We start from the raw sequence: 23,027 nt of genomic DNA on the forward strand, positions 1-23,027 counted from the left end.
AGAACCGTAATTCGGTGAGCTCATCCTTGACAATTCACATTCTGCCACTGACTAGGGGCAGTCCCATTTCCTGCCGCAATTTGGGAAGATGCTGCCTCTGGAGAAAATATCTGCTCCCCGGAATGTCCCCACTCCCCTGGAACTGTGCTCACTGGGCTTGGCCGCTGAGGACCCGCAGGCGGATTCTGAGACTGTCTCTGGGAGGACTGCCGCAGATGTCGAGTTTTCCCGTCTGCATTTCAGAAACTTCACCTACCCAGAGGCAGCTGGGCCCTTCCAGGCCCTTGATCAGCTCTGGGTGCTGTGCTGCCACTGGTTGCAGCCAGAGACATACTCCAAAGAGCAGCTGCTGGAGCAGCTGGTGCTAGAGCAGTTCCTGAGTGTTCTGCCCAGCCACATCCGGCCATGGGTAGTGGCACAGCATCCTGAGAGCTGCAGGAAGGCAGCCTCCCTGGTGGATGACTTCCTCAAGTCTCTAGAAGAGCCAGGTGAGGCTCCACCCCAGCAAACAGGCCCGGTGGGTGGAAAGTGGCCTAAAGCTGCAACCCTCAGGGCTTTCCTAACAATGCTGTTTCCTGTGGAAGGTTCAGGTGGTAATAGTGACAAGCTGGTGCAGTAACTCCTACAGCAGTCTTACCTAGTGCCCTCCCTCTCAGGCATCTACATGCGCCAGGAAAACTCTAGGGGGGTAATGCCCTCATATCTGGAAAGGTACAAGAAACTGGAAAGTACTTTTAAATGGAAATGGACTGGAGGACAGCATAGTGGGTAGGTTTCTTGCCTTGCATACGGCTGGCCTGGGTTCAATCAATGCCTGGGCATTGCATATGGTCCCCTGAGTCCCTCCATTGAGCAGGGCCAGGAGTTTGGAGCACCACTGACAGCCTACCCCACCCCCGTCCTGCAAAAAAAAAAGTCAGTGTCCTGGGCATATGTTTATGTTCTCTCAGGATGGGAAGAAGTAGGTGATCTTGTAAGTGTCTCAGCCACTTGGGCTCACTTTCTACTGAGGTGTAGACAGATACTGTTGCGTTCTCCTGGGGCCACTTGTAGATCTTCGTATGCATATATGTGTGTGCAGAATACTGAACCTTTGCTGTCTGCCATGACCAGATGGGCAGTGAGAGCCAGGGGATACATAGGAGACTTCCAGAATTTAAGAATGAGCAGCCTGCCTTTGGGTGAGGGCGGCAGGCACTGGGTAGGTGGCAGCCCAGTCTGGTGAACAGCTGTCCTCTTGACTGATTATCTGAGGCAGGCTGACATGGGCTTGTGATGTATGTTGAGTCATGCATGACCTTTCCACTCCCTGGTATCCCCTGAAGGTAGAACCACATGGTATCTTGCTGCTTTCTACATGGCCTATACTCTGTACACCTCACCCACAGCCTGGGCAGAAAGCTTATGGCTGGTTCCTGGAGGTGGCATGCATATCCTAATTCCTGCTGTGTGCATTGCAGGCCCTGGCATAACCAGGCCTTCAGTGGGGCCCAGTGTTCATCAGTTTTTGCCCTTCCTTGGCAAGGCAGCATCTGCCCTGCCTTGTTCAGACCTTTCTCAGCTGATCCATGGGGGGCCCCATCCCTTTCCCTAGCGCACCTGTCTCTAGTAAGGTTCTGTTGGCAGTCGGTGAGGACAAATGTGCTCTCTGCTGTGACTCACAATCTTTGGTGCCTCTGCTGAACTTGAGCAAGAGTCTTGCCTAGCTACCATCATTGGGGCAGATGTGTTGTATCTGACCATAGCACCTGGGCTTCTCTGCTTTAAGTTGGAACAGGCTGTTCTCCTCGGGAGGCGGCAGCATCCCCTGCCAGGTTTCAGGGCACCCAGCCATGCGGAATTGCTCTCAGCTTTACCTTCCCTCCCCAGCCCGTCCCACACCAGGTATCGCCATGCTTCCAGAGCAGGGATACATCGAGGATCAGATGAGCGAGGCGAGGCCCACAGCCGCTGAGCCAAAGGTGGGTGCAGCTACATGTTCTGATCCTCTTTTGCAGTGTGAGGGAGACACGGGGTCCCACACTGCCATCCAGGGGTATTGGTCTGACTAGGGAGACCCCACACTGCTACCTGGGGGTGCTCACCTGATTGGGGAGTCCCACAATGCCGCCCAGGGATGCTGACCTGACCTCCAGGCCCCTCAACCGCGTCTGGTGCTCCTTCCCACCCACAGGGATGCTAGCCTGCAGCAGTAGCTTCTGCTGTCATCTCTCTCCTGCCACTGATCCTCTCCCTCTGCCCCACTCCCCCAGCCCCACACCCAAGCTCCTTGCTTCTGGGACATATGACCTTTGTCACAGGGTCCATGTAGATGCCTGTCCTGGTCCTGTGTCCACCCCTCTACTTGTCCAGATCCCCTATGCAGGGTGGGCAGGAGTGGCCTCAGAGGCCTTGCCTCTCTGGAGACTATTCAGTTATATTTAGGAACAGCTTCCGTTGTCAGCATCACCTTGGGGGCTGGGGTGGGGGCTGGCACTGAGGAAGAATAGGGAAGCCAGTGCTTCATGCTTCTCACCAAGCAGGCTGAGAGCTTCCCAGGTTAGGCCCTGGGAAAATGGTAGGTTCGAGGCATGAGCCCTAGGAGGTGCCACCTCAGGCATGCTTGATGGGAAGTGCTCACAGGGTCTACGCTGCAGTTGCAGAAGCTAAAGTTTGCAGAGGCGCCTCTGTGTGAGGAGGAGTGGGGCCATCTGGACCCGGCTGTGGAGAACCTAAAGATCTACAGGAAGCTGCTGCTGTGGGGTGAGTGAACCCCTTCCTGTTTCCCCAGCTGCCAGCCTGGGTTTGCTTGCAGTTTGGACAGTATTTGAAATATGTGGAACCTCAGTGAGTTTTTGACATGATTTGCCTTGGGTGCATGTGCCTTGGTTCCCCCCGCCTCCCTTCCCTCATAACCTCCTCTCCCTCCCCAGCCCCCTGCTCTGCACATCTGAGCCGTGCTGCCAGGACCTGAAGCTTCCAGAGATGGAAAGGGCTCCCTCCCCTCCATCCTCTGCCCATAGGGCAGACCTATGGGTCATATCATGTAGACAGCTTGCCCAAAACAGATTCCCAGACTTATAGTCCTCATTTTGTTTTTTACTTTGGTTTTCCCTTGAATTCCCTCACTTGCCACGAGCCCTTGGCCCTCCCAGGCCTTCCTCAGCAGAGAAAAACGTCTTTCTCCATCATCCACCATGTTCTCAGCCCCAGCTCATCAGGTCTCTGATGGAGATACAGCTCGGGGGAGCACCAGCAAGTGTCCCAGTGCAGAGAAAAGAACTCAGATCACAGCCAACGGTGACCAGCTGTAGGACACAGGGCCTGTTAGTGAGTGCTTCCTGTTCAGGGTTGCCTTTTTAGTTCTTTTTTTTTTCCCACCCCACTCAGGGTATCAGCTTGCACAGCCTGATGTTGCCTGTAGGCAAGAGACCGAGGAACTTGAGGAACTTCGGCTGGTTGACAGGGAACCCGGAGACAGTAGCTGCTCAGGTGAGGCTGGGCCAAAGTAAGTGGTTGCAGAGTGGGGAGCAGGGAAGGTGTGCTGGCTTTTGAAGTCTGCTGCGAACTTCTCACAGTGCCACATCCTTAGCAGAGACCTCAGTTCTTACTTTCCTCATTCTTCCTCCCCCACTGCATAGCCTCTGATCCATGCTCTGTCAGAGCAGGAGGCAGTGTCTAGCTGTTTCCTTCATGACTGTGCAGTAAACCACGCCAGAACTTAGGCAATAGCATAGTTTCTGTGAGCCCACAGCAGCCCACACTGCTGGTCCAGCCACATGGCCTCATTCCCAGAGCATCTCACACCGTTGGCCAGCCACGCAGCCACGTTCCCTGGAGTGGAGATCTCACATTTACTTGGCCTGGGGCCCCATTTAAGAAAAATCTCTTGGCGTTCCCAGAAATCTTTCCTCTTCATGTGAACAAACCCCCTTAATTGCACCCAGGACCTCTCCCACCACCTGAATCATGCATTCCTGGACACGGAAATGAATGTTGACACCTCTAGTCAATATCACCCTCTCTGGGGAGCTCCCCTAGAGACTTGACCTGGTAGATAGCTCAGCTGAGGTTGTGGACCTGAATTCTCCTTCACGGAGACTCTGAGAGGCCGGTTGGGTTTCAGCAGGGGTCAGGCCAGGCTTGCTGGGCAGGTGTTTGGTAAGGCTTCTGCACTCTGCATAGGAGTATCTATTAGGCCACAGTAGGTCAAGTAGGCGAGCAGAGACCAGGGGGCGGTGGTGGTGGGGAGTGTGTGTGGCATGTGTGCTGGGCACAGTATACAGTCTTTAATAGAGCCAGTTGATGTACCGCACTGGGGCTCAAAGGCACTCCTGGTGATGGACCTGGTCCATAGCTCTACCTTCACGTTCCTGGACTCCTCTGTCTTGTACCCACCAGCTATCCCCTTTAGTTCACACTGGTGCTCCTAGCCACAGCCTATTCACCGGCACCTTCATTACATAGGGAATAGTATTTCTTCCAGGTAGCTCAGGCACTGATAAAGAAGGAAAGCAGGCGGCCCCCCAAGTCCACTTCTCCTGGGTTTGCCAAAATGATTGAGATGTACATTTTATGCTTCTCTGTCCTCAGCCCCTTTCCTCTGACATGCTTTCCCATGTTTTCTAAGGTTCTTTTGTTCTGCTCATGCCACATGGCAGTTTCCTTCTGTGTCCTGGGGCTGTAGCTGCTACATTCTGACCTCTTTCAGGTGGTAGGTGGTGCCAGCAAGACAAAGATGGCTCCTTACGTGAGACCATAATGGAAAGTCTCACACATGAAATTCTCAGTTACTCCTCGATGGGTACCACTCTGAAGAAGGATGAGCCACTTCAGAAAGATCTGGATCCCCAGGAACAGGAAGCAAGGTCTGTCACCATAGTCCAAAGGCAGTCGGTCATTCAGCAGCCAGGCCAGGGCCAGGGCAGCACTTTGCAGAGTCTTCCTCTGCCCATGGTATCAGACACCCAACTCCCAGGCCTTGGAAGAAAGCGGCCCTACCCCAAGGATGGGGCTGGGCCAACTCCCAAATGTGGCTATGGTGTGAGTGACTATCAGCAACGCCGTGAGAAGCAGGAAGCAGCCACTGAGACGGGACCATCCTCAGAGAAGCCTTACATCTGCATCGAATGTGGGGTGGCCTTTGCCTGGATCTCCCACTTCACTGATCATCTCATGAACCATAGTGGTAGGAAGATCTATGCCTGCCGGGAGTGCTGGAAAACCTTCCACTTCAGCCTGGCCCTGGCTGAACACCAGAAGACTCATGAAAAGGAGAAGGGGTACGTATTGGGGAGGGCCCTTGGCTCCTATCCTGCCACTTGCAGAGCCCTTGCCAGTAGAAGGGTCAGCACGTTCCCATAACATGTTAAAGGGAACGTTTTCCCTATGCCATCCAAGCCACAGAGATGAGCCACTTTGCCTTTTGAACAGGACAGCATGTCTGCCTGGGATTCCCAGAGACCTCTCAGAGTTCTTGTACTAGAGTGACTCCCTTTAGTGTCCATGTGGATGTTAGTGTCCTTATTTCCATAGGCATTAGTGTGGCTCACAGTGCCGAGAAAAAGGTTTTGTGGCTCTTCTCTTGTGAACACACCCACGTGGGTGCACATGTGGCCTCAGGTGTGATCAGCAACACCCAAACACTGGAATATTCATGGTCTTGTCAGGTGGGCTGTGTGTCCTGCAGCTTTCTCTTAGTATCCACTGTTTGCACTCCCTAGGGCTAGTCTAGTGAACATCCTACTGCTTTTTGGCCTTTTCAAAAGTATGTGATGCCACTTTGGAATTCTTAATAGCAAGCTGCTTTCTAGTTTAACTCACATGTCTTTACGTATATGGAGTAGCTAACAACCATCACAAAAAATGCCTGGAGCCTAGTAAATCAATGCTTTCAAACTATGTATCACATCCCATTAATGAACTGTGAAATCAAATCACTGGGTGACACTGGCATTACAGGTAATGAAGTAGAATAAAATGGGTCAAAATATGGTAAAATAGATACTATTTTATGAAACTTTTCAGCCATGTATCTATAAGTGGTTGCAATGTAAATTGTATTAATGGGGTGGAAGATGGTTATTGTAATTAAAATGGGTTGAAAACACAATTTAAGGTTAATGAGATGTCTGCTTGAGTAAAGGGAACTTCTTGTAGCACATGAGGTGAAACTAGGATAACACTGTTATTTTCATTGCCTGACCATAAACCTAAGTGCTTCTTGTAGATGCCTCGTACTTCCAGTACTGCCTTTTCATTAAGCAGTCAGTACTGGAGGGATGCCCAAATCACACACATCACAGGTTGAAGGGCATTCTAAACTGTGGTCGTTGCAGTTACTTGTGTGTTGTGGTGTAGGGATCCAGCTATTATCCAGTTGCCACTCTGCACTCAGCTAGATTTTTCCCTCATTTAGACTATCAATGGCACTTACCTAGAGAAATGACCCAGTGGCCCAGAACAAGAGAGGAACTGGAACCATACGCTAGGAGCCTGACCTTGCTAGTCAGTGCTCTGAACCTTCCTATTCTCTACCCCGATCAGTTTCCCAAAGGGGATGTTCTTGCCCCCTGCCAGGGCTGGAACAGTCTCAGAGCCAGCAATAGCTTGCCTATAGTAGGGCACTTTATATTTCGTTCATTTTAGGAATGTAGATTTTCAGGTGGGTTTAGAGTAATTCACTTAATGAACGGGGTGGTAGGATAAATACACTTGAAAACCACTTGAAAATATCTGCCCAAAATTAAAAATTACGGGTGGCAGGGTCAAGACAGTGGCCGCCACCAACGTGGGAGCTATGTCAGGTCTTGGGCACCAGACATTTCCTAGAAGGTGGTGCGCTAAATTCTGGTTGGTCCTTGAATGCCTCGGTCCCACCTCCGCATTGAAGATTGCGCATGCTCTCTGGAGACAGATGCCCCAACCACAGCCTACTGGAAATGCTATTGCATGGGCGTGCACAACTACAAGTCCCAGGGAGCCACACTTGAATTAAAAAAAAATGTTTTAGAGCTGGGATGCCAAATTTAGCAATGAAAGATACAGACCAAACACGAGGAGTGATTGCTGAACATGGAGCCAGAAGTCAGCCCCGAGTATGACCCCAGAACAACCAGAAAGTGAAGTTAAAGTGGAAAGATAGGGCCAGAAAGCTCAAAGGACTAAGCACATGTCTTGCATGCAGGATGCCCACATTTGAGCTCTGGCCCCACATGATCCCCTAGCACCACTATGTATTTCCCCCAAACAAACATATAGTCTGCATTGAGAGCGCTTAATGAGTCGGAGCACAAACTTTGCATGTTTAGGTCCAATCCAAGACCACATGTTCCCCTGAGCACTGACAGGAGTGACCCCCAAACACTGAGCCAGGAGTAGCCCCTGAGCAACACCAGGTGTGCTTCCTCCTCCAAAAAACAAGCGTTTTTTTTCCCCCCATGGGTCACAGATGCTTAAAGGGCCTTGAGGACAGGTGGCCTGAGAGCTACTGCCTGTGACAGCTTGGACCCCCGGGGACTGTCCCTTAGCTTATCAGTAATGTGGTCCTTCATTCCCCAATTTCTACGTTACATCAAAAAGATTCATTCCAAGACCCACAACAGGGCAGAGATCTGATGCCAACAGAGGCATAGGTGGAGAGTTCAATATCTCTCAAGGGCAGAAGGCCACAGTAGGTGGGAGGCAGTTCCACTTTGTTTACACAGGCACATTCTAATTCCCCCACTTCAGGGAAGGCAGTGTGGGTCCATCCGGTGGAGCAGCTCCAGATGTGTTCCCTGGGTCCTGGCAAGTCAGAATGTGGGTCTGAGGCTGTTAATAGATATCCAAAGTGGGCTGCCTATAATGGGTGGCTTTTGTTAAGTGGCCACAAACCTGGGCTCAACCACTGATTGAAACACACAGAGACAGGACAGGTATTTCAAGGTTCTATTCACACACCAAAAGACACTCATATAAGGGATTCAGCACTGAAGGTTCACAAGGAGACTTGGAACCACTAGTGTCTGTGTTGCAGATATTATATACTTTTTGTTTGTTTAGGTTACAAAACAGTACCTCTTGTCTTTTTTATCAGGGGGGGGGGTCACACCTGGCTATGCACAGGTGTTACTCCTGGCTCTGCATTCAGGAATCACTCCTGGCAGTGCTCAGGGGACCATATGGGATGCTGGGAATTGAACCCGGGTCAGCCACGTGCAAGGCAAACGCCCTACCTGCTGTACTAATGCTCCAGCCCCACCTCTTGTCCTTTCACATTTCCATCTTACCTTGAGCAAACCAGATATACATAAGCAAAATCGAGCGTTTCGAACATCCTGACTTAGCCAAACATCTGTAGTCATGTGTCAGTGGCCTTGGGTCTGGCTGTTCTTCCTCCTCTTTTAGTTGGTGGGTTATCAAAAAGGACTGTATTTCAAAACGGAGCTACTTTTGTCTTTCATTTTCCCCTCTTTTAGTAAGTTAAGTCAGTCATCAGATCGATTCCTCTTCATCCTTGTTGCATTTTATCCCTCCCATAATTCTGGGAGGATCACAGGCAACAGTGGTGGTGGTCAGTGGTGGGGGTGGGGGTGGGGGTCTGCCATACATGATTGAAAAGGGGGAGAGCTTTTTCACATCCACAATAGGGCAAATGGCAGAAGCATCACCTACCCCTTAGATCCCTCTAGTTCCAAAGTTTAATTTAGCCAAAGCTTCCTTAGATCTGATTCATCCTTGCCCTTGTCCGGAGCTCCTGGGTCTGTAAGCACAGTGTAAGTTTGTCCCCAGGGCTCTTGCCACTTGTGTGAAATGTCAGCAGCATCACCCATATGTCATGGGAGTGGGTCACCATTTCCTTATTGGGCTGTGGGCCACTTGGTGAATAGCTAAGTTCAAGGTCTGCTTGAGTCTGCTTTTAAGGAGAAAAAGTATCTTTTCCCTACAAAGGAGAGGCTATGCTTGTTACCTCCTTTCAGCTTTCTCTTCGCCTTCCTTCTCAGCCACATCAGGTCCTCCTGTGAGGGGCCATAAAGTGTTTATCAGCATCAGAGAGGAAAAGACGTGGCTAATGTCAGCTAGCAACCGAAATATTAGTATGGGCATTAAATGGAGACCCTTCATTCTCCCCTCGGTATGCTAGGCGGGAGGTGGGGACACCGCCTTCACGCAGACTATTCCCACGGGCTCGTGGGAGGCCGTTGCTGAACCTCCAGCAAATGTAGTTCTTGGACACCGAGGTGAATGCACCATAAAGCCCACAGTCCCTTCTAGTAAGTGACGCAGACTTCCTGGGGCCGCCCACTGCGTGTCCCCCTGACGGCTCTTGCCTTATAGGAGTCAGAGGAGGGAGTTGGGGAGGCAAGTGTCCATCTGTTGCGGTGTTTCCTAGAACTCCCAAATGCTCTTCTCCTGGTTTCCCGGGCTCACCGGACCGCTGACCGCTCTTCCATCCGGAGACTGGCGCCTGCCGCAATTACAACCACCACTGGTAAATTTTGGGAGTTAAGAGTGGTTTCTTACAGGGACCGAAGCGATAGTACAGTGGGTAGGGCTCTTGCTTGCACGCAGCCGGCCTAGGTTTGATCCTCTGCATCCCATATGGTCCCCTGAGCATTGCCATGAGTGATTCCTGAGAGCAGAACCCGGAGTAAGCCTTGAGTACCTCCGGATATGGTCCCAAAACAAAACAAAAAAGTGGATTACGAATCAACCTGGATTACGAATCAGAACTCCCTGATTGCACCTCAGAAACCCAGCTCAGAACTCCTGGATTACCTTTAATAACCCCGCCTCAGAACCGGTTCTGCAAGTCTATAAGGTATTCGCACCCTGCTGCGCTTTTTGGGAAATGAAGTCTGGGTATCAAGCTCCGAGTCGCTGATTGGAGGACGCTTAAGACTACGACTCCCAAGAATTACCGGAACTGGTCCGGTGCTGCAGAGGTCCCGCCTCGCATCCCATTGGCCGGGTCACTCCGGGGTCTTGGGGTCGCCGTGGGTGAGGGAGTCCTGGGACATCAGCAATCTCCATCGGGCTGAGGGGTGGCCGGTCGCGGACTCACGGTGTTCGGGGGTCAGTTGAGACCCCACCGCCCTAGCGCTCTGGTCGTCTCTTACTCCCGTTGGGTGCGTGTGGCCTTTCCACCGAGGACCTTGGCGCACCCCGAATTTTGGGTCTGCTTCAGTTCAAGCCTGAAGTGATGGTTCAGAATGATCCCTGAGCTGGAGCCAATAGTCAACCTGAACACCGTCGGTATGGTTCAAAACCCACATGATATCTCCCTGTATCCCTTAGGTCCATCCTTTCTCGGAGTTCTCCTGCCCCCGTCCTGCAGAGACTCTGTTAGCGCAGCAGATGTCTGGGTGCAACTTCAGGTGCAGGGAACCTTTGGTGATGGTGGGCGTGGTCCAGGAGGAGCTGGGTCCTCCAGGCCCCCGTGCCATAACGTGACGCTCGTGATACAAGCCCCGTGTTTCCACCTGCCTGGGCTTGACAAGAGGCCTGACCTCGGTAGTGGGAATATAGGGTTTCTCATAGCCCCTTCTGCCCGTTGAAGTGGCCCTTGGATCCCCAAGTCAGTCGTTATTGCTCAGTTTCGATTCCCGGCAGCCCGCGTGGCGCGTCCTTGGCAACGCGCGACCTGGAACTACGACTCCCGGCAACCCGCGGGTCGCGCGTCAGGGTGACGTCAGGGGACTCGCCGCCATTGTCCGCGGCCGAGCTGAGGCGGTTGCCGCGTCGCGCTGCCTCCGCCATCGCCACCGCGTCTGCCTCTGCCGCGGTCTTGGAGGACGGAAGAGGCGGCGCGCGCTGGGACAGTCACGGATCGCGTGTCGATTCTTTCGCGTCCGGGCCCGGACGGATGCTCCTTGGCCGCGAGGCCCCGAGCCTCCCCGTGAGCGCTTTGGGCGGACGCCGGGATCATCGCAGCCAGCCCAGCGCGCCTTTGTCTGAAAGCCCCGCGCCCCGCCGGCCTGCCGGTCGCGGGACAAAAGCCGAGGGGCCCGGGCGACCTCGCGCAGTCGCCTGGCGAGAGGGCGGAGGCCTCGCTGCCGGCAGGTGAGGACCCTCCCGCCGCGACCCAGGGGAGGCCACGGTACCGCCGCCTTCTCCGCTCCAGAGCGCGGCTCCTGTGCGGGCTCCGCGTCCCGGGTACAGCCGCGAGCACCCGAGGTTTGGTCGCGGTCCCGGCGCCGCGGCCCGTGGTGTCCCGCACGCGGGTTTGCTTTGCTCTGCGAAGGTAAGACTTGCCCGGGTCGAGCTCTAGGACCGGGGGAAGCACATGGTTTGCACTTGACGACGCGGTTCGAACCTGCCGCCACACGGGGCCCAACGAACTCCGACTGAAGTGAGCCCTGAGACCAGACAGGGTGCCCCAGAACCCGAAAAAAAAAGGTGAAATTCACGTGAAAAAAAAAATCAGTGTGCGTCTTTTGTGTCGAATGTTCCGACGACTGCGGTCGTGCTTGTTTAATTCCCTCATATTCTTTCTGCCTCCGTGATTCCCCGGCCCCAACCGGCGACCACGCCTGAGTAACCAGTTTATGTGCTCCAGCTGGGGGAACTTGCAATGTTTGTTGTTAGATTAGACAGCAGTTTGAGACCTAATATGGCTCTGGGCTTCTAGTCCTTCCCAACACCCTTCTCTCTCCAAAAGGCCAGGCAGAAAGGGCATGAGTGAACAGGGAAGCACAAAGCAAGGGTTTTCTCCAGCTTCTGCGAAGCTTTTCACCACATATGGTCCCCTGAACCCAACCATGAGTGATCCCTGAGCACAGAACCAGGGATGTGACCCCAAAATTGTCTTAGGGCCCACACCTAGTGGTGCTGGACTGGCCAGGGCCCCGACGTCTGTGGGACTGGACTTGGGTGAGTGCAGTGCTTGCTCTCCAGTAACTGAACCAGCTCCTTACTCCAAAACTGCTTTCTTACAGCTCTTCCTCTTTATTTTCATGGATCTTCTGCCTGATCTTGTGTCTTTCTACGTTTTTCTTTAGGTTGATATTGTATTTGATTTCTGCCTGTTACTGGACTCAGTGCCTGAGGTATGGCTGCCATAAAGCCTTGGACCTCCTGGGGTGAGTTCAAGGATTTTTCCTTCTGGACCTCCCCAGCAATGATACTGTAGCTGGGGGTCGAAACTGGGGAAGTGTTGAGAACTTTGGGAGTTGTGGGGGGTTTGTTTCTTGATAATTAAAACTTAGGGGGTCGAGTGGTGGTAAAGTGGGGAAGGTGCTTGTCTTTCATGAGGCTGACCTAGATTCGATCTCCAGCGTACCATATGGTCCCCCAAACCCACCAGAAGTGATTCTTGAGTGAAGAGCCACACCCCTTAGCACCATCAGGTATGGCCCCAAAAGAAAAAAAAACACTGACATTTAAAAAACAAAACTTGTGGGGCTGGAGCGATTGCACAGCGGGTAGGGCGTTTGCCTTGCACGTGGCCGAGCCGGGTTTGATTCCCAGCATCCCATATGGTCCCCCAAGCACCACCAGGAGTAATTCCTGAAGTGCAAAGCCATTTCCTGTGCATCATTGGGTGTAACCCAAAAAGAAAAAAAAAATCCTTGCAGGCTGCAGTGATAGTACAGCAAGTAGGATGCTGACCCTGCACATGGCCAATACAGTTTTAATCCCCATTTGTTTCCCTGAGCACCACCAGATGTAAGTACTGAGCACATTTGGGTGTGGCCCCAAAGCAACACTCGGGTACAAAGAAAGAAAAGATGACTTGCTTATTTTTTTTTGTTTCTGGGGATGCTCCGGGGTTACTCCTGGCTCTGCACTCAGAAATTACTCCTAGTAGTGCTCCAGGGATTTGTGGCATTTCTTAGAAAGTAGTTGTTACCAGTCCAGAGAGATACTTGGCCTTGCATCCAGGCAATGTACTTGCCTTGCAGAGTACAGCCAACCAGTGTTCAATCTCCATACTTTATATGTGTTCCTTCTGAATACCTGAATGTGGACCCAACACCACCACCCCCACCCCAAATGAGAGAAGATAGTCATACAAAGAAGCAAAATTTCTATACGATGGTTTAATTTTCACGATTCTCACATAGCATTGGTCTGTAAAATAATGTTAAATAGTAGTGTGATGTCATTGTGTCTTTAAGGAAAGTCCTGTATTTATAAGATAGATACAATTTCCACCATTTAAGGATTTTGGTCTTTGTTCTGTGTTGTGTGATTATTTGTTGGTGATACCATGTAGGCACATTTTCTGAATGATTCACATGTGTACTTCTGGTACAAATGTTTCTTAATGAATTATTTCAGGAGCCCCTAGACTCTTGTGTAACTTTGTTCTACACATAGACAGGTCTTTATTTCCATTTTGCTGACTTTGTCACTAGAATCAGTGTCTCAGTGTCTTATCCTAATCTGGTCCTCTGATGCAGGTATTCTTACGAACCAGTCCTGGGGGATGGCAGCTGTTGACCCGTGGGCTTCCTGGGGTAAGTCAAGAGCTGGTGTCCCCATTGTTTGTGTTTGCTGCTTTGTTGTGGGTGGCTGCTCCCATTAATCATGTGCAGGGATCAGCAGTGGGAAACCAGGTTGGGATTTTAGTCCACGTCTCTGCAAAGCTTAGACAGTGATGGATCAGAGCGCTCCATTGGGGTATAAATTATTTGTGATATTTTCCAAGACATTGCGCATGAGAATAAACATGTCATCACTTAGGTATCAGGTCTAGAAAGACTGAACAATTTTGCTTCAAATAGACTGCCTCAGAAAGGAATATGTTGTCATTTCATGTGTCTCTTCTCGATCCTAATTTCCTTCTCTATATAATAAGAAAATGTGTCTCTTTCCTTAACTCAAGAGGGTGGGCTAGGGGCTGGTACAGTCCCTCCAAAGGGAAACACTTAAGGCAGGGAGAATGGCTTTCGTGACTTCAGTTTTCCTCCCCCAGCTCTGTGTCCTCAGGATTCTGCCTGGAGCATAGAGGAGAACCCTGACGAGGGGAGGAGGCCCACTAGGATCCCACCAGACCAGGTCCAGGTGAGATGGGGCTTCTGCTTTTTCTTAGAAAACTGCCCTATGCTTGAAGATGTTTAGCTTTCCCCTAGCCATCTGAATTGGTGTGGTTTCTTGGTTTACAATAGAGTGTAAGTAGTAAAGAAATCAGGCAGAAACGATCACTTCCTAAGCATACACAGGGAGATAGTTTTCCTGACTAATTGTCAGACAAGCCTATATAATTTGAGCTCAGTGGACAAAAGGGAGCTGCCTGATCTAGCAGCCCTCTCTTTTTTCTCCTCATCTTCTTTTATCTCTCAGTGCTGAGTCAGGTCGACAGTGTCTTAGGGACCTGTGTGTTTTTTGGAAGGGAACAGGGACAGGTGCAAAGCCATGTCCTGAGGATCTTCAGTCCTTATAAGATGGTTTAGACCTCAGGTTCAGGACAGAGAGAGACTGAAATGATTTGGGCAGTAGGACAGAGTCTACATAGGGGCTCCCAGGACAGCCAGGATACTTTTCTTGAGGAGAGAGAAGCTGTCTGGGAGACTCAGCTTACCAGAGCCAAGAAGTGAGGAGGTGCATCAGCCAGATGGGTATGACCCTGTTTAGCAGGGTGGTGACACGTAGGTACATGTGTGACCTGTGCTCTGGGTGAAGTCTGATCCCAGTTGGAATTTTAGATTAGAAAAGCCAGGACAAACCTCGCTAGGCCTGAGTTCTGCTTCAGAGATGGGGTTTCATCTTGGTAGTATGGAACCCGTAAGTGTTGGTAGCAGGATTCATCAAGGTCTTCATTGTGGCTGGGGAGAGGCTCCTTGCAAGACGGTGAGATGGGCTCAGAGACCAGGCTCGTGTTTTGACCTTTGATTAGGGCTGCCTGGAAGCAGGATCTGAGAGGTAAAGTTCCTTGAAAAAGGACTCTTGATTATCAGGACACGAAGATGACAACCAAGAGAAAAGAATAGTAGCATAGTTGATGTTAGGGACATGTCACATGCCCAACTTCCTTACTGGAGGTAGCCACTTAAGTATTTTTAATCATTGTTGAAGTGTCTTTTTGCATACTGTAAAGTTCACTGCTTCCAGAGAGGGGGAGAGGGATGAGGGAAACTGGGACCATTGGTGGTAGGAAATGTACACTGGTGAATGAACAGGTGTTGAAACATTGTATGAGTGAAACCCAATCATAAACAACTTTGTAACTGTGTATATCACTGTGATTCAATTTAAAAAAATTTTTTTTAATTCAGTGCTTCAAAATACAGTACTGGGGCAGGAATGAAGCACCGTATCTCTCATGTCTGAGGTTCTGGGTTTGAATTTCACACCCATCAATTAAATACAGCTCAGTAGTTCTTAGTTAATACTAGTTCTTAGTATAACTTAGTAATACTCGCGCCAGCAGTATTTTTTTCTAGAATGTTTTTATCACCTTGAAAAGAAGCCATATATCTATTAATCACTTTTTCATTTTGGGAGGTGAGGGTGGGGAGATTGGGCTATAACTAGGTGTGCTCAGGGGTTGCTCTAGACTGTTCAGGTGTTACTCTTGGCAGTGCTGAGGTACCTTACATAGTATAGGGTATTTGAAAAAGGTAGTGGGTTACAGAATAAGTGCCTTAACCCCTATACCATCTCTCTTACCTAGTTGTCACTTTCTGTGGCAACCACTAATCTCTCTACTCTGGGTATCTTGTAAAGGGAATCATAGAATATATGATCTTTTGTGTCTAGTTGCTGCCATTTAGTCTGTTTTCAGTGGTTGGAGCCTATATTGATTTTTTGTTGTTGTTGTTTTATGGTGGGGAGATGTGCAGACCCAGCAGTGTTCACGGCTTACTCCTGGCTTTGCAGTCAAGGATCGATGCTGAAGGATCTCAGGGGACCCTGTGTGGTGTTTGGTTTAGAACCCAAGTTCACCAGGCGCCTACAAGGCAAGCACCCTAACCACTGTGCTGCTGCTCTGGTGCTGTGTATTTTTCTTTCTGTGACTCAGAGGCGGCCATTTTAAATTGTTTCAGTTTCTTGGAACCATCGTGATATTTCTAAGAAATTTTTTCCTTTTGGTCTTTATCAGGTTTAGTCTGTAAATTCCCTGTTATGAAAGGTAAAAGTAATTTCCTTGTGTGGCCAGAGCAGTGGTACAGCAGGTAAGTGCTTGCCTTGTCCACAGTCAACCAAGGTGCAATCCCAGGCATCCTATTTGATCTCTCGAATACTACCAGAAGTGATTCCTGAATAGTCAGAATTGTCCCTAACATCGCTGGATGTGGCCCTAAAACCAAACAATTTCATTGCTTTTTATCTGTTATTTCTAAGTTGAAATAAGCAAATGTGTGATACTATAAAATATTAATGTTTCTGTGCCTTCTCCATTGTAAAAAATAAAAAAAAAAACAGCAACCCAAAGCTAAGAGTTTCACAACTGACTGGTGAAGTGCATCATGAATGTGCTGTCGTGGGGATTCAGAAAGCCCTGAGTCACATGCCATGGGTGTGCTTGCCTGGCATCAGAATTTGGGGGAACTGATAATTGCTACTGTACAGTCATTTTTAGATCCTGTAACAGACTGAAAGATGGGCCATGAAGCAATCTTTGGGAAATAAGTTAGTTGTAATCAAACACTGAATAATCCCTGGTAGCTGTTATATGCTGCCATTAATTTACCTGAGGTTTTCTGAAAAGTATTGCATTAATACCAAGAAAACAAAAACAAATATTTAATGAATAACATCATCCTCCAGTGTCTGAAGAGTTGTGACTTCTGAAACCATGTTCCTGGCCCTCTTACCACACTCACTTTGGATTTTTCCCTATGGGAAACTCAAGACTTGAATCGTGAGTTTTGTGTCTTCGGAAATGCAAATGAAAGCCTCGTATCCTCTATACCCTCTAAATTAAATACTTGTTGAAATAAAGCATTCATCTCTGAAAACCTCAAATCCCTTGTTATCTGAGTAGTCTGTTCTTGGGAACTCAACGGATAGTAATGTAAGGGGGACCCCAAATGCCATTATTTTGAGAAGTACAAAAAGTCGTGTCCCAGCCTACCTAAAAGTATATCTAGCCTCCCCAAATAGAACATTCACCCCCTTTCACAATCCATTTAGGACTTCTGCATGATAAATGTATGGCACGTATTAAGCACCCTTGATACTTTGCACCCATCCTTGGTTTTCTTGACAATGTACATAGTTGATGTCCTCTGCAAAGAGCTTGCACTAACATAAAAAATCAAATTCTAAAGATACCAGTGAGATCTTCTGGATTTTCCCAGGTTTTATGAAGGGGCCAACTATTAAGAGTTTGAAGGAAGGTGATAATTCAGGAGAGACTTTTGAGTTTTTCCAGGTGAGCTGAGACCCGTAGCTGGAGCGATATCACCAGTAGGCACTTGCCTTGTTTGAGTTTGCGTTTGATTCCCCCCCCCCCCCCCCCCCCGCATGAGCACCATCAGAAGTAATTCCTGAGTTCAGAGTTAGGGGGAAGCCCTGAGCATCGCTGGATGTGGTCCCAAAAAAAAACAAAATCTAAGACTCGGATCAGTGCCCTATACTTTCTCTCCCTCCCTCAAAACTTAGTGATTTCAACATTTGTCTGGTGTTAGATTCTAAGACATGATTTTTAAATACCGAGATTAACACTTTCACATGTGTATTAGACATGAGAATATTTACAAGGATTTGTGTGAAGCAATTCTTCCTATCAGATGATTATCAAGAGAGGCTTGGTAGGGCCCAAGCAACATATAGCAGGTAGAGCATGTGCCTTATAGCCAACCTGTGTTTGATCTCCAGAATCCCATATGGTTCCCCGAGCTCTGCCAGGAGTGATCCCTGAGTGCAGAGCCAGGAGTAAGCTCTGAACATAGCTGGAGCTGGCCAAAAAAAAAAAAAAAAAAAAGACCTGAGAGCTAGCTCAAAGGGGTGGAGCACATTTGAGGAACTACTAGTTCCATGCTTGGCATCATATGCCTCTTCCTACGCTCTACCTCCAGCACATCTAGTGTGGTGCTGGTAACCCCAGAGCACCTGTAGGCCTGAGCAGTGCCATAGGACCTGGTACCAATTAGGACCACACCCATGAGTCTCACCTGGAGTACCCACATCCTCAGCACTGCTCAGGAGGCTCTGTGAAGGACAGTTAGGGCTGGGGATGCAGCTCAGTGAGAGCACATTTGCCTTGTAGACGGAGATCTGGAATCCAAACCCCGGTTTGGCCAAGAAAAAATCTGAGATTTCAAACAAGAGTTAATTACCTTTGGGCAGAATGACTTGTTGACTCCCCTTTAGTGGGCTCCTGACCCTGAAGCAGTATCAGAATAGTATATTTCCTCTCCAAGACATCCAGAATCTGTCTTGGCTCCTACGCTGGTGATACTAGATACTTCTCTCATTATCTTGCCTCTGTTTCACATTTTCCTTTGTATTTCCGAGGCCTCGGTGAATTGTGGATCCTGGCAGGGGCCTCCTCACTGGAGGTTGTTTTATCTTTCTGCTTGGCAATTTGTGGACCCTTTCAGTTTGTACAGTTTAATAGAATCTCCGATTCTGCACTTTGTATTTCCTTTAGCTTTTTGGATCAAGCCCAGTGATGTTCAGGGGTCACTCAGGCACTCAAGAATCACTCCTGGCGTGCTTGGGGACCATATGGTATGGCAGGGATCAAACTGCACATGCCAGGCAAACTCCCTACCCGCTGTACTATCACTCCAGTCTCTTGCAGTTTTTTAAATTTTTCTCTCCCTCCCCTTTGGTGCTGGAGATGGAACTCAGGGATTCACTTGAAGAAAGGGACACTGCTGCTGAATCACACCTCCAGTTCTAATTCTGGAACTCTTTATGACAAATTCCATAATTAGGGAAATAAATGAAAAGTGACCAGTAAGTATGGTCAACACTACTTTGACTTAACATTGAATAAGCATGGTCAAAATTACTCTGAGTTAAGGATTCATCATTTTTGCTTTATCCTTTTAATAATATAGTCCCCAGTCACATTCTCTTCTCACAGTTTCTGATAACAACTGTTCATGTTTATGAAGTTAACTCATTTCCATGTTCATATGGAGTCACTTTTGAGGCATATTTTAGCAATATTCTCACTTTTTAGATGTTTATTTATTTGGCCAAAAATTAATATTCTTTATCAGTGACAATATGCTCAATCATACACAGCTGAACCAGGAGGATTCTGACAAATTTTCTGAGACTGCAAAACCATAAATGATTTCAATCTTTTGTTCTTTCCTTCTGACCTGACATTTAGATAAAACCAATAAACTTTCATCCATAATACCATGACAATTTTTTCTTTTTTCTTTTTTTTTTTTTTTTGCTTTTTGGGTCATACCTGCCGATGCACAGGGGTTACTCTTGGCTCTGCACTCAGAAGTTACTCCTGGTGGTGCTCAGGGGACCATATGGGATGCTGGGAATCGAACCCCGGGTCGGCTGTGTGCAAGGCAAGTGCCCTACCCGCTGTGCTATCTCTCCATCCCCTACCATGACAGTTTTCAAAGGCAATATTCCAATTTGGAATCTTAGTTAGCCAAACTTCCTCGGGCTCAGATTCAGCGTGATTTTTTTTTTCAATTTCAATTTTATTATTTTTTTAATGTAGGAGTACTTCTATTTATTCAGCCACTGATAGATGGTTACTTTAAATGTAGCTTTTCTGTAACTATATTTACTGATCTCCCACAATGTTCACTCCATTTGCTCCCCTGGGGCTGTACACTGAATTTTTTCTCTGGACTAACTAGGTTCCCTAGTCCCCCAACCAATATTGCTGTTCCAGTCAGAGATTTTTGTTTCATTTTGTGAACACATGTTTTAGGAGATTGTGTTTGGTGCTCAGACTGGCCGTGTGGCACTTCTTGGAATCGGCAATGTTCAGGGTGCCACCCTGCTGTGCTTGGTAATCAAACTCTGGTACTTGAGATTGCCTCCACCCTTCCAGCAAACCCCTAAGCCCTTATTTTTTCCTTCTCTTGTCACTCCCATTCCTGAATTTCTGTCGACTGACTGATAATGTAGACATTTTACATGCATTCTAGAACCTGAGTCTTGTTTAGATAGAAATTACCTTTTTCCAGCCTGTAGTTTGTGCTAGGGCTGGAGCGATAGCACAGCGGTAGGGCGTTTGCCTTGCACGCAGCCAACATGGCCGACCCGAGTTCGATTCCTCCGCCCCTCTCGGAGAGCCCGGCAAGCTACCAAGAATATCTCGCCAGCACGGCAGATCCTGGCAAGCTACCCGTGATGTATTCGATATGCCAAACACAGTAACAACAAAGTCTCCAATGGAGACTTACTGGGCCCGCTCGAGCAAATCAATGAACAATGGAAGGACAGTGACAGTGACAGTTTGTCCTAACTATGGTATCTTTCAGCAGTTTAATACAGGTTTTTTTCAAATATATCTGTCACATATGACTAGTGATTTTGTATCTCTGAAGTGAGTAAACAAGTGGGCACACCCAGTGCCTACACATGGAAATCATGTGCTTTTCTGCTGAGTCATATCCCTAGCTCCTATTTTGGGGGTGCAGGAGTTTGGGCCAGAGAGATTTGCCCCAGCTATGCTCAGGGGTCACTATTGACAGCTTGAGGACCACATAATGTGCCAGAGATCAAACCTCAGTTTGGCAGCATGCAAGGCCAGCACCCTACCTGCTATACTATCTGGCTCCTATTTTGTGATTTTTTTTTTAACCCCAGACTGGAACATGCACCTTGTTTTTTTCTTGTCGCCTGTCTCAGTTTACCACAGACTGGTTTACAGCAGCCTGAATTTCTTGTTCTGGACTTGGAGGCGTGTGTGATGTGTGTGTGGCCATGTTCCTTCTGGTGTCTCCAGGGAATTTGCTTCCTTCAGTGTGCTGCTCCAACCCACCTGCCTTTGCTTTAGTTTTTTAAGCAGGGCCTTACTGATCTGTGCCTCCTTTATCACACCCCCTGCTCTACCGGCATGTCTCCCTCCCTCCTCTTGTGAGAATCAAGAGATTCCAGTAACAGTCATTTCATCGGGAAATCCACAGTCACCATTCATGTCCCATGCCTGTATCTGGAGTTCCTTTTGTTATACTGAGGGGTTATGTAATGTATTGCTGAGATACTTATATCTCAGAAGCTGGCAGTCAAGAGTGAACTCCTTTGCAGCAGGAACATTTTTCTGCTAAGGCTCCTCATCTCCACCCTCAGCTGTCACCTTTCTGCCTTCTTTATTCCAACACAGACCTTTTCTTTTGGGGTGGAAAGGTTTGTGCCACACTGGAGGCACTCAGAAATTAGTCCTGGTTCTGCAGATCACTCCTGGCACGATCAGAGGAGGGATTGAACCCAGGTCTGCCATGTGCAAGGCAAGAGCTCTAGCTTTGAGCATAGACCTTTTGGAGTGGTTATCGGAGCCACATCTGGTAGTGCTCTGGGATTGTTCTTGGCATCGTCTGCGGGACCATGTGGTGCACCTGGTTCTTCTGAATGTGAAGCATGTGCACTAGATTTTGCGCTGTCTTCCCTGGCTCTTCGGTACTGCATCGCCACATTACCACATGGTATAATTCACAGTACCACATGTCTACCATATCACATGATACGATACATAGTAGTATTATATGACTGCTATTCTCCATGGTACAATCCATAGTACCGTGGCCACCTAGGCCCCACCTGGGAGCAAACACCAATTACTGAGTTGGGTGTGAACCCTGAACAACACTGGGCATAGTGCAAAAACAAAACACAAAGAAGAGTCAGGAATTAATCAGGGACTACACATTGCTTAGATAGATAGATTTTTTTTTTTAATTTAGAAAAGTGTCAGGCGAGAGAAAGGGTAAGTACATGTTCAAGAGAGAACACAGGCTTCTCCGGAGAGGAAATAAGCAGGAAAAGAATGAAGATACATGTTCAAAGGAGAACACAGGTGTGAAGAACAACCACATTACATATGCTGAAGCAATGAAATCACTTCTGTTTCCCGACTTTGTCCTTGTGTCATTGGAGTTTTTTTTCATCCCTTGGTTCACTGTAAACTGGGCAGTGGACTGAAAGATTCTGTTTCTCTTTTATGTTTTGTTTTTGGATCATACCTGGTGATGCTCAGGGCTTGCTCCTGGCTTTGTACTCAGGAATCACTCCTGGCAGTGCTCAGGGCACCATATGGGATGCTAAGGATTGAACCTAGATCAAAGTCTTACCTGTTGTATTAGCATTCCAGCTCTCTTTCTTTTAAAGGGAAAAGCAGGGACTGGGGTAAAGAACAAAGTTCTGGGCCAGAGAGATAGTACAGTGGTTGAGGTCTTTGCATGCAGCTGACCCCAGTTAAACCCTTGTCACCACATATGGACCCTCCATGCACCACTAGTAGTGACTTCTGAGCACTGAGGCAGAAGTATCCCTGAGCACTGCCAGGTTTGACCCAAAACCCCAATATTAGAAAAATCAACTAAAGAGCCTTATATGTGCAAAGCATGTGCCTTAACATTGATTGAGCTACATCCCAAACTGTTTCTCTTTCTGCCAACGCTACTTCTTGCGGGCCTGGAGTTCATGGCATCCCTATGAACACAGCAACTCTGGTAGTCCCGGTTTCAGTTGATGTGATGGAATAATGGATACAGATATATCCAACCTGATTCCTTTAGAAGTTGCCCTGCCTTGGGGTTGGAGCAATAGCACAGCGGGTAGGGCATTTGCCTTGCACGCAGCCGACCCAGGTTCGATTCCCAGCATCCCATATGGTCCCCTGAGCACCACTAGGGGTAATTCCTGAATGCAGAACCAGGAGTAACCCCTGTGTTTCGCAAGGTGTGACCCAAAAAGAAAAAAAAAAAGAAGTTGCCCTGCCTTGCATTGATGGTTTGGTAGCCATTGATGATCTCAGGCAGTGTCCATTGTTATAGAGGTTGAAGAATTACTCAAATGATTTAAAACGTTTCCTGCTAATCGATGTTCTGTTCTTTTTAAATGTGGCTATGGAATTACTGGCCTTTTGGATGAGTGGGAGCTGAACTTGTGACCCAAACCATCAGCTTTGTAGCTACTGGGGATAAGGATTCAGACCTGCTAAAGTGAAAAAAGTGAGCTTATTT

General features: G+C 48.5%; 2 protein-coding genes across 2 annotated transcripts in view; both read left to right on the forward strand.

Moving 5' to 3' along the window:
- On the forward strand, positions 1 to 10,917 carry ZSCAN18 (zinc finger and SCAN domain containing 18). The gene is made up of 9 exons (XM_056137189.1): positions 1 to 488; positions 1,870 to 1,961; positions 2,637 to 2,742; positions 3,370 to 3,471; positions 4,691 to 5,325; positions 9,104 to 9,233; positions 9,353 to 9,451; positions 10,258 to 10,359; positions 10,520 to 10,917. The coding sequence occupies exons 1-9, from the start codon at positions 89 to 91 to the stop codon at positions 10,915 to 10,917; spliced, it is 2,064 nt and encodes a 687-aa protein (XP_055993164.1). The 5' UTR covers positions 1 to 88.
- LOC130043873 (zinc finger protein 606) overlaps positions 10,690 to 23,027 on the forward strand; it is a 20,236-nt gene continuing 7,898 nt past the window's right edge. The window contains exons 1-4 of the mRNA XM_056136360.1: positions 10,690 to 11,022; positions 11,961 to 12,041; positions 13,365 to 13,421; positions 13,880 to 13,968. Of these exons, the coding sequence (XP_055992335.1) occupies positions 12,011 to 12,041; positions 13,365 to 13,421; positions 13,880 to 13,968 (177 nt within the window). The 5' untranslated portion in view covers positions 10,690 to 11,022; positions 11,961 to 12,010. The remainder of the gene's footprint in view (positions 11,023 to 11,960; positions 12,042 to 13,364; positions 13,422 to 13,879; positions 13,969 to 23,027) is intronic.

This window comes from Sorex fumeus, unplaced genomic scaffold (genome assembly GCF_029834395.1).
Source record: "Sorex fumeus unplaced genomic scaffold, SorFum_2.1 ptg000122l, whole genome shotgun sequence".
Lineage (NCBI taxonomy): Eukaryota > Metazoa > Chordata > Mammalia > Eulipotyphla > Soricidae > Sorex > Sorex fumeus.

Bases quoted from the DNA above. Each gene is read 5' to 3' on its own strand.
- ZSCAN18 (XM_056137189.1), top strand. From the start codon at position 89: ATGCTGCCTCTGGAGAAAATATCTGCTCCCCGGAATGTCCCCACTCCC. The intron at 5,326-9,103 runs GTCAGCACGTTC...TCGGTATGCTAG, and splicing joins GAGCCCTTGCCAGTAGAAGG to GCGGGAGGTGGGGACACCGC. The intron at 9,234-9,352 runs GTAAGTGACGCA...GGTGTTTCCTAG, and splicing joins AAAGCCCACAGTCCCTTCTA to AACTCCCAAATGCTCTTCTC.